We start from the raw sequence: 11961 nt of genomic DNA on the forward strand, positions 1-11961 counted from the left end.
ATCACACTACACAGCACGACGAGAAGTTAATGCTCCTGAAATGTTAATGGCGAATTTGTGTTTTCTTGCGATGACCAAGTCGATCTAATTGTTTTAAAGGTATTTTTTTTTAATTGGCATGATAATAACATATGTACGTAATAACTTAAGACAGAAGGTCCTTTAAGTAGAGACTAAATAGATTAATCGACTTGGTATTATCGATCTCACAACTTTTTACGGCGAGACTTGAGGTTTTTACAGAATGTTTTTGATGGCATCTCACTTCTTTTTGTAGAGCGAACATAAGTCCAATTTGTATGGAAAGAGGTTTTTTTTTATCATAATTCAACATATTTTCCTATGGGAATGTTGTTCAGTTTCATGGGCTAAACACCCTTATCCACCCAATCCCCCCTCCCCCGTTATGTCTCATATAGAAGGTACCTATTTACACCTATTTATTTTATTTTCTACTGTAATAATAATTCATTAACTGCAAATGTAACCTTGTAATCTTATACATTTATATGGGATTACAAAGTTATTGTTGCAGTTGGTGTATTTAGAAAACTGGACCGAAATTAGAAAATATTAAATTTTTCCCATGATTAAGACACTAAACCCTATTTGTATTCTAAATTTTAAGCTTCTAAGTCTGCTAGAAGTACCTTAGACTTTTGATGATCGGTGAGTCAGTGAGTCAGTGAATCAGTGAGTGACAAAATTCAAAATTTTAACAAGTTGTCATTCCTAAACTACTGGTTCAAATTGACTGAAATTTTAAATATACCGTGTTTATACAATGACTAATTAGTTGCTGAAAATCCAGGCTTCTTGTTTTATCCACAACGAAATTATACGGGTGTCAAAAATAGCCCGAATTGCTTCGAGAAAAGGATGTTACGGCCGTGCCGCTTTTTTTTGCTCGACTTGCGGGGGCACTTCCGTGCCCCCAGATAAAACACGCCTGTTTCCACGGGCTCCGGCGAAGACCAAAGAACGCCACTTCCTGCGATCCTACAAACTCCATGCTTAATTCACATCCATACATCCTGTCATACAAAAACACCTACTAACGGTAGCTAACTACGGTAACGAATACTACACACCTAACCTTTTTTAAAGTTTCCAATCTAATAGTTATAAGGAAAAGTAGTTATAAAGTAAAACTAGAACAATACTAATATAATTTTCGTTTCCAGTGTTCACGACGACAACACAGTACGTGCGTACGTCGACTGCCGTTGGCTTCGCACAGATGTCCTTGAAAAAGACGCTCTTGACACTCCCAGGGATGCTGATCTGATTATAGGCTATCTCTTCTCTGTAAGTACGAGCTTTATTAAACGAAATCGTAAGCGACCCGTGAGAAGGGACATGACAAATATTTACATAGGACATGTAATTTCAATCCACCCATATTGTACGATTGGTATACCCCAGGGCAACCGTTTGGGTCCAAAGGTAAACATGATGTTTCGTGATTGCTACATTTTGGGTAATGTGAAGCTTTTATTTATGTTTATTCGGTACTAAAAGGTCTGGAATTAAGGCTTAGAATTTAGAAATGTGTGTACTAAAATTGAAGCACCTTTTGGTGAGATTCTGTTTGGGTGTTTCTACTATTTTTATCGTGAATATCATTCTGGAAAGTTCTTTTATATATTTTTTTGGTGATTGTAAGAATACTAGGAGATGAAATATACTTTTATTGTACCTGAATATTCTTAGGCTTTCAAAGTAAACTGTTATCGTTGTTTCTTTATAAATATTTCTTTTTGCTTTTAGAGTTTTATTTTTGGGTGAATATTTAGGTGCTTATGTCGTTTCGATTACGTCATGTCTTCTTTCAGACTCTCAGGTACAAGCTTTCCTTATATTTTCATAAGATGAGCTTATTTTAGACATGTTTTATGAACGTGAAAATATACCTATACATTTTTGAAACATTTTGTTAATACGTGCATTTTACCGAAATGGATGTCATAATTTGTTGATAAAATTGAGTTTTATAGCAGCGCTAGGAGGATATTACCATTACTGTTATCTTGACAGGCGCATTGGCGATCGTTGTACGATAATACGATACATGAATGTCGAATAATGTTATAATATTTTGAAATAAAGTCGCCATTCTGGTTTACATTTTGAATGCACAGCTTTATGGAGACACAAATTGCTATTTATTGGTTTTCATTTGGAATGCTAGATGGCTTTATTAGAATATTTATTTATGTTGGTAATTTTATAGTTCTTTTAAGGAATAACGAGGTCATTCTTAACCGACTTCAAATGGTTGATTTCAAACAAATTTTGCAGAAATATTTGCAAAATAACCATTGCGTAACAGATTTTTATACGAGTTAATACGTAACAGAGTTTTACATATTTCATAACATTAACTTAAACAACAATCAAAATGTTATTGAACATCTTTTACCCAAAAAAGTACTTTTTTACTTTTATTCTAATTCAAAACACAAACTCTTTTACCTTTAAATGTAACGAAAAATTACAAACAGTAATTGTTTTCGTCTTTGTAATTTCACTTGTTCTGGAATTGTCAAGTAAAAACGAAATAATACTTTACCAACCTTTCTTTGGGGTAAAAAACTTAAGTCGGTTTTTGAGAAAATGGTCTGAACACTTTATCCCATTAAGAATTAAAGAACAAATGTGTGATTATAAAGAGATTATTATTAGACAATTATTACTCTTTCGTTATTCAAAGAAGAGGGTGAGTTTAAACCTTGAAATCTTGCATTACTCCTATGCTAGTAATACAAAATTACTTGCTGTATACGTCTCCATTTAAGGCAATATGTTTCCCATAATGCTTTGTTTAATTCCTTTGACAAATAAGAAACTGAATTTTACGTCAATGTTGTAGGTTTTTAACAGCATTTATGCAACTACTTATTTTAAGAGACAAAACAGACCTCAAACAAACAACACACCACATTACATCAACACAACTAAGCAAATAACTCCCGTAATACCTAGATAGCATGTTAACACGATAATTTTGCCGACAGGGCGATCTTGAACAGTTGGTGCTGGTGCCAAAAGCAGGACAAGCGCAGAAGCAGTGCTCCAGCCAAGCGGTCGGCGTGTCTACACCTTACGTCACGATACGAGAGACGTAGAACATTTGGAACTAATTCAACACAACGATGAATTGGACTTGTATTATGTGATCAGTGGAAACGTGCATTATGCAGTTGTGTAATGACGTCATGATTTCGAACGACTGTCAGCGTATATTTAGTGCAAGAAAGACGTAACCGACAATTAAAATAAAATAATATAAGTCTTTGTGTCACTGAACGTGGCAAAAGAATGCAAATGTGTCTCATTGGAATAAAGGCTTAAATGTAATTGTACTTGAGTCAACTTACGTCTTTCTTGCACTGAGTAAGGTGTGTTACGTACCTATTTGACGTAATTTAGGATACCGGATGAAACTTATATGTGCATTACAAAAATGTGTGGCTATTCGGAAAGGCTTATTGTGGAACAAGCTCCTAAATGTTATATGTAAGAGGATTTCTCATCCCTCTAAAGTGATTGAAATTAATTTTATGGAAGACAAAACTTGAGTAAAAGATTATGGGAGGTAAAATGACAAAAGAATTTTGGGACTTTTTGAGTGTTTTTTATTATGAGTTCGTAATTGAGCACCACAATACAAACGCCGTATCAACAAAAAGTCCCTGAATACCTTTCGGTTTTTATTCGAAGTCCCCAACGAATAATACAGTGGTCAAATGACAGCGTATATGAGCACATAACAGTACATTTGGGACTAATTTGCCACGTGGACATGAATTCAGAGACCATTAAAAGAATTGACCAATTAAAGGTCGGCTTTCATTTACGCGCTCGGTGTACACAAAAATTATGGTAACTGCCGACGGTATTGCAACACATTCATCCAACAGCCGTGTTGATCAAACGGATCCTTATTAAAATTTACTGTTTTAATTTGTTGATACACTGTATCGACCGACGCCGTGAACGTGCGTGGGGAAATGAACCAAAATGCTCTTGTTCATTAAATAAACAGCTGCGAATTTTATCTGACGAGTAAATGTGTTAATGATTTTGAATGTAACGAATCAATAATATTGTAAGCTCAAAATATTGTATAAATTAGGACCATAACGCTGTATAGAATAAATAGATTACACGTGAACTGTAATATTAAAAGACATCGGCTATAAATGTATTATTAGATCAAAAGAGAAAACTCATTGTATTTTGTCAAACGAATAAAACTGTTTTCTATCCAAAACTAAATAGCTTAGAAGATTTTATTTTTACGAACTTGAATATTGCTTCAAACGATTTACCAGATTGAGTTACTAGACTAAAATTCACACATAGATTAATGTTAAGAAATCGGCGTAAATGAAAATGTATCCTTATTTTCTTCTGTAAGGAAAAAAGGCCATATTTATAATGTATTCTAAAATATATGTTTGTATATTAATTTATATAACACGGCATTTATAATACTAATATTGTAATAGACTAGTATTTGAGATATTAGCGTTTCTTACACTAGAGGGCCTAAAATGTAAATAATTTCTATGATAGTATTTCAATAATTGTAATTATATAACGTTAGGCGATTTTAGTTTTCTGTACAAGTATAATAGAGACTTAGTTTATCCGATCGCGTTTAGTTTTTCTAAAATTGTTAATATTATTGTTTTAACTGTGTAATGTTTTGAAAGGAACTGTTTATATTTCTCTTGAATAATTGAATAAAGAGGATTATACTGTAATGTGCATGTTTTATTATTTCTTACCCTTACGATATGATAAAGAAATCTAAATCTATAAAAATCGTATATTCGTTAAATCGTAAATCTAAAGCTGTCTAAAGACAAATTTACTATTAAGTATATACGGAAAATTTGTCGCAATACGAACTGAATCTACTGAAGAAAAATGTATTTATTTTACTTAACAGTATGACAAAATATTCCTTGAGCATCAAAAAAACTGTAAAGTCTACAAGTGTGAGGGTATAATGAACGCTACAATTACTTATTTCATTTTTTATCGTAGACGAACAAATAATCTCTAAACTAGATAAAGGGCTACTCATACTTACGTATTTTTGGATTAAACAGATTTTTGTCACATACTTATAAGAAAAATATTTTTTATAACACGCGTATTAGGCATGAAACGGATTAAATACTAGAAAACTAAACAAATAAACAAAGGATGAAATAAAAAAAATACGAAAAGTTGCCATAACCTTCAAAACTAGCAATGACTAATTACATCAATCAATTAAAACAGATCACAAACTCATACCTAATAATATGGTTTACTGACCAATTTAATTTTACCTAAGATTTAAATTTGCTAAGATTAAAACAAGTATTAAAATTTGAATCACAACCTTAAAATAGAAAGCCCCTAGTTTCACCCAACGCCCTATAATCTGGCATTACTGTCATTATAATTTTAAAGGCATTCTCCAGTGATTTATTTGACGTAGATCTTCGTTCATAAGATCACAATCTTCCAGAGAATTCCAATTACGATGGTGGTGTGCGTGATGAGAATATAGAAGTACCGACTTATAACGAAGCGACGAGACTGGCGTTAGTCTTGTTAATGGATGAAGACAATATCGATTGTTTACGATATTGTTACATTGGATAACATTTGTGACCGTTATATTTTTGATAGATGTGTAACTATGAAAGTACATCGCCTGTAGTATTTCTTGTTTTGTGTTGCATGATTAGCTGTACATACGGTAATTAATGCGAAAATGCATTTGACTTTCTATTTCTTGACGTTTTGGCGCAGTTTACACAGACTCTAGTCGCAGGCTGAATAGTTAGTTGGTTATGCGAGTTTTTTCATGGAAGTAATATTTTCATACTCGATTTAAAATTGCATATTTCACAAGCAGTATAACACTTACCACCGCTACAGGTCCTGCTGTATTTTTCAGAACTAAAAATGGTGTTACTAGTTAGTTATGTAACGACCTTGCGCCAAATCTTATTTGTGTAAGTACCAAACAATTTAGCGAAATCTCTAATCAAACTAATGATCTACCAATCAATTTCCCCATTCTTTCATAATACAATCTCATTTATACAATAGACAAATTCGCATCCAATATCACATAAATGTTTCGTACCGGCTACCGATTTCTCACGCTAATATTTATTATTGGATTTCTCGTACATACCACGATGAAAGCCTACTAAATCTGAGTGTACGTATTTATGATGTGGACGTGCTCCGTATAATGTAGCGATGTGCTGTTGCTGGATATTCTAGATGGTTCTTTTGTATAGTATAAGTGCTAGAATAAGTAATGTTTGTAATTTGATTTACTTTTGTTCGGGGATTTCGGGGATCGACTGCCTCTGTAGTTAAGGCGGCCACGCCATTACCAGTGCATCGGGAGGTTGTGGGTTCGATTCCCACACAGAACAAATATTTGTTTCGGGTTTGGTTGAATTTTGTGTCCGTTGTTTGAATGCGACGCATTAGTTTCGGCGATATTGTATTCTTAAATTCTAAAAACGTAAACTTAACAATTCACAGATGAATGTTATATAAAATTATGTATAGTTATTTTATAAAACTACTAGCTGACCCGGCAAACGTTGTTTTGCCATAAAATTAAATAAAAAAACATTGCCCAGCGGACAAAATTGTGAATCTAAACCATTCTTAGATCCCCTTGAACACACACAAAAAATTTCATCAAAATCGGTACAGTCGTTTAAGTGAAGTTCAGTGACATACACACTTACAGAAAAATGATATATATAAAGATACATTTTATTATAAAGAACTTAATTGCAACACAGAAAATACGTTTAACAGTTAACCTACAATTGGTAAAAATATACAAATCAATTTGAATCCAAAAGCATTTAACCTAAACTCCAAACTTATTTAGATCAATAAAACAGAATCGTTCAGCAACCGAACCTTTCTAAACAAAGTTACCAAGTGCAAAAATAATTCCGTTAAATAAAAACCAAAATACACAAATTAATTAGAGCGTCAAAAACAATACTGGCCAGAAAGAGAATCGAAAAGTAAAAAAAACAATTCGAAAAAGTTTTAAAACGGAGATGAAAACGATGTTAAAAGTGGAGGCTGTAGCCTTAAAACAAAACTTTTGATCCTGAAAATGTATAAAAAAGAGTAAATAGTTAGACTCAGTCCGGCTTATGGCTTCAAAACTTTGTCTGACTGAAAGACTTTCGGTCTAGTTTTTGTTTGCGAAGTAAATAAAAATAACGTTTCATAATGAATAATAAAACGGAGGCTAAATGCTGGTAGTAAAACCTTATGATATTATTATCACGATGGCGATACTTTGAAAGATTTATAATATTGTTTTCAACATTAATAATTTTATCGTAATTTTAATAAGTTTAAGACTGAAGTTAGTGATCATTAAAATCAAATTTATAAAAGTTAGAGCATCCTTTCTCTACGGAAAAATAATAACTTATCAATGCCAGCAAAATAAAAATTACGTTACTGTCATATTATTATTTTTAATATTTTTTTCACAGTTAAGTTTATTGTTCATTGAAGAAATGAAATCTTTTTCTTTGTGATATCCTGTATGCATTATATTGGCTTGAAACTATAAACTCTGTCAATTTAGTACAGTTTAAAGTTAAAGTAACTGAAATGCACTTTTGCGTTTAGTTTTTTAAACAATTTCGATTGTAGGGCTTGCTACACACATATTTTTCACCCAAGAGATTTCAAAACAAAATATCAACCTTTAATATCGCATTGTCACAAACTTACCCTCCACATTTAAAATAAGTTCCTTGCCTATAATATTCACATTCACGTAGCAGAAAGTGATTAATCATTTTCCGTCGACATCACTCACATAATGCGTAGTTTATCTCAACAGCCCCGAGTGTAACTTTGAATACAGTTCATTAGTAGTAACGACATTAGCCTATAGGTAACTAGATAACGCGGTTTTACTCGTTTGAAAAATAATTTTAAAAAGTAAACTTCAGTAAAGAAACAGAGCAACATTTTAATGAATAATAACCATCGAACATTTTAAATTTGATCTAGTCACCTCCATCTCTTATTGCGTTTTAAACTAACTATACCTTGCAGTATAGTTTAGTGCAGTCAGTAAAATCAAAAACAAGTCCTTTTATTTTAGCCCGTGGCTGTTCATCTGCTGGGCAAGGCTCTCCTTCCGAACGAGACAAGGGCCTGGAGTCCAAGTTTTACAAGACTTTTGGTTTCAAGTCTGGCTGTCTACTTTAGGGTGACATTGTTTCTCATGGTAAGCCTGAAACAAGATGATAATTAAAAAAAAACATTTTTTTTTTATTTTGGGCGCAAGTTTTCTGAACTGCAACCATGTTTATTTTGAAAATAGCTCAAATGTTTACCCTTAACCTTACTTTGGTACATTAATTTGTATTTAATACGTTAATTTAATTGACTTTTGATCAAAACTTTATCCACATTGCAACAAAATGACTAATTCAGCCACTAAACCATTCTAAGTCACTAAACGCTAAAGGAAACATAATATTACAATATTCACTCAATAACTGATGTAATCGTATCCGTGTGACGACAATGGTATCGGACAATACCTATTGTAGTCCAATAAAATGCCTAGTTACAATAAAATCTGTCGGATGTATTGTCAGAGTATTTGCTGAATTAGTATTATGAAGATTTCTTTTCTCGTTTCGTGATATTGTGATCACAGTTGGTATGAAAGAAGCGTAAGAAAAATCGACTTTCCTTTATTTTCTTTACCGCAATTTGCTACTACTATTGACTACGATTGCCAGCGTCGCATTGTTGGTAATCTATACTAATATTATAAAGCTGAAGAGTTTGTTTGTTTGTTTGTTTGTTTGTTTGAACGCGCTAATCTCGGGAACTACTGGTCTGATTTGAAAAATTCTTTCAGTGTTAGATAGCCTGTTTATTGAGGAAGGCTATAGGCTATATAACATCACGCTACGGTCATTGGGAGCGGAGTAGCAACGAAAAATGTTACAAAAACGGGGAAAATTTTGACTCATTCTCTTAGGTGACGCAAGCGAAGTTGCGCGGGTCAGCTATAATAAATATATAACGCTATTAATAAAAAAATATTCACCATGTTTAAATAAAAAACTAGCATAATATGTCAAGTATCTACAGTTTATTAAACGGTCGTCATTTAAACATGCTTTGCTTTCACTATCGATGATAACAAAAAAAAATCAACATCTCTTGCGTATGCCAAAAGACGGTAAATATAATTATGTTGACTCATGCCTCTTAACAAATTAATTAATTAATAGTTTCAAAAACAAATAAAAGATCTACGCACAAATTAAACGTTACGTTATTAGATTTTTAATATCTCAAGAGTTCACTATCTTATTCAATTTATTATTTACTCTACTGTTTAAGTAAATTCTTCATTCGCTAAATTACTAAATCACTGAAAGTCACGGCAAAAACAAGACGATTTTGGCACGAAATTTAACATTAAAAAGATCATTAAACTAAGTCCTGAATTTAAGATCAATGCCTAAAGAAACGTAATTAAAAACTTCCTTGTAACAGATAATAAGTAAATAGTTTGGTTAAGTTAATTTACCCAGTGTCATACAATCATGATTACCGAGCGAAAGTCTGCGCAAACAATGAGTAAGGAGACCAGTTTTTGAGGAATTTTCGGACAGTACAGTAACGCAATTTTCTCCCACTATCGAAAACCGGCTAGTTATCGAAAAAAAAATGTATGACAATCGATTCAGCGCCTCTAGCGGGAGGCGTAGAAACTATTTTTGAAGTACATTTTAAATGTCAAACACCTCGGTACCCGACTGTAGAGAATCGCGCTATTGGATTTTGAAGTTCGTGCAGCTGTCACCAAACTACTGGTGGTAAAGACTGTTTTTGTCTAACACTAATAGTTATTTAACGTGTATGAAGCAGTTTTGTCAAACACCAACTTTTTGCAACGTTGAAGAATGCAAATGTGAAAATGTACCCTGAAACTGTTTTTTTTTTATTTATTTTCTCTTAACAAACAATGTCATCCATTTCAAACAAATTGATTTAGATATATAAATTGATTTACATTTTATACAAAACAAGCTAGCTACAGAGAAAGTTTGTATGAAAATCTGATCAACATCTCTAGCGGAAGCCGTTGGAACTAATTTCGCAGAACATTTCAAATGAAAAATCTCATTGCTCTATAACTAATGCTAAATTCCATGTCGGAGTCCTTCTCTCGCTCTTTATTCTACAAGTTCTCTGAATTTGATTTGCCGCTATAACGTAGAATAGCGATGACGTTTGAATTGATCAGAGATAAATAACAGAAGCCCAAGTATGTTCTCACTTACTTGCATAACGATACAGATCGTCCGATTAAAGCAGAAACAACGCTGTCCAATCAAAATGCGAATGAGTGACTGTTTACAAATCAAGTCCGTCTATGCTTCGTAGATCACGTTTAACCAACTTTCCAGTTGATCTACGTGCTTCAGAGTGAGTGCTTCGATATCGAGAATACGAATAGCACTTATCGGTAATCGATGACAGATTAAACAGATGTCCGTAAATAAATGCTCATTGATAGTGTATGAGAACGACACTAAACTGTTTTAAACAAAAAATTAAAATAGCTATTTAAAGTTTTAGTCAATAGTATTTGACGAGAATTACATAACTGTGTACAATGTGTACATACATTCATAATATCACACTCATTAAACAATAAAGTGTAGGAAAATACTCCTACATACCGACTTTACCTCTTAAGAAATGTTTAATTTTTATTGCCGCATATTCCTTTTTTTTAAATAAAAAAATCTATGAATTTCTTTTGTGTCGCGGGTACTTTTAAAAATTATAACAAACAACGGACACAAAGCACAACCAGACCTGAAACAGTAATTGTTCCGCGGGGGAATCGAACCCACGACCTCCCGAGGCAATGGTAGCGGTGTAGTGACCTTAATCAGCGCGCCACGGATGCACGGAGGTTTTAAATTTTTTCTAAATCGTTTTATTTACTGTCGTAATTACATTTAAAAAAGTCCCGTCTTTTATCAAGAATCATTGTCACCCCATTCAGAATATAAGTTGAATAGTAAGAAAGTTTTAATGAATGTACCTAACGAGTTTGTACTTTGAAACACTCGCGGTTTCTTATAAAATATAATATTAGTCTTTTCTTGACAAATTAGTTTTGCTGTAATTATTATTTGATCACGAAAGTGGTGGTTTAATTAATATAATGTGAGAATTTTCATTCAATTCGTTTGTTAAATATTGTACATACATTAATACATCTTTTAAATTTTATTACCGAAGTAATTACGGCGTAGTGATGTAATTAACGTTGGTCTGGAAACTTTACATGACTCGTGACACGAATTTGTATCACTGTCATCGATTACTGAAACGCAAATATAGTATGAACATAGCTTTGGACCCATGTTCGAGAAATCTTTTTGACGTACCGACAAAGCGTGTTAGTTGAACTTATACGCTTACCAAACGCAAAGCTATGTTCATTTTTCGCGTTCGTATCGATTTAAACGCATACAATCTTCTTGAACAAGCTGGTTTGTTTTTTGTTTCCGTGAATTAGTAAATTGTAGCATACAAGGGCCCTTTGAAATCTTTAAAATTAGTATTCCAAATAAAACGGTCCTTGAATGAGTATACAATTTTCATTTTCATTGCTATTTAAACTGTATAAATACGAAAATGTTAAATTTAAGCACTAAATTATAAAAGCGCTTAACAGCTTTGTGTTCAAAATAATGACGTTCCTAATTAATAAAAGCTCAAACTAAATTGTTATAAACCCGACTAACATCAATTAATAATCTAAATACATTCAATTGGAATATCAATTTATAAAATGTACTACTCTAAAAGTCGTAGTACACGTAGCAACGTGGA

The 11961-nt window shown here is 32.6% G+C and overlaps 1 protein-coding gene across 1 annotated transcript in view; it reads left to right on the top strand.

Moving 5' to 3' along the window:
• Window positions 1–4766, top strand: part of LOC142976190 (uncharacterized) — a 79229-nt gene extending 74463 nt beyond the window's left edge. The window contains exons 8-9 of the mRNA XM_076119448.1: window positions 1185–1308; window positions 3018–4766. Of these exons, the coding sequence (XP_075975563.1) occupies window positions 1185–1308; window positions 3018–3128 (235 nt within the window). The 3' untranslated portion in view covers window positions 3129–4766. The remainder of the gene's footprint in view (window positions 1–1184; window positions 1309–3017) is intronic.
• The last annotated feature ends 7195 nt before the right edge of the window (window positions 4767–11961 follow it).

Source organism: Anticarsia gemmatalis, chromosome 10 (genome assembly GCF_050436995.1).
Source record: "Anticarsia gemmatalis isolate Benzon Research Colony breed Stoneville strain chromosome 10, ilAntGemm2 primary, whole genome shotgun sequence".
NCBI classification, from domain to species: domain Eukaryota; kingdom Metazoa; phylum Arthropoda; class Insecta; order Lepidoptera; family Erebidae; genus Anticarsia; species Anticarsia gemmatalis.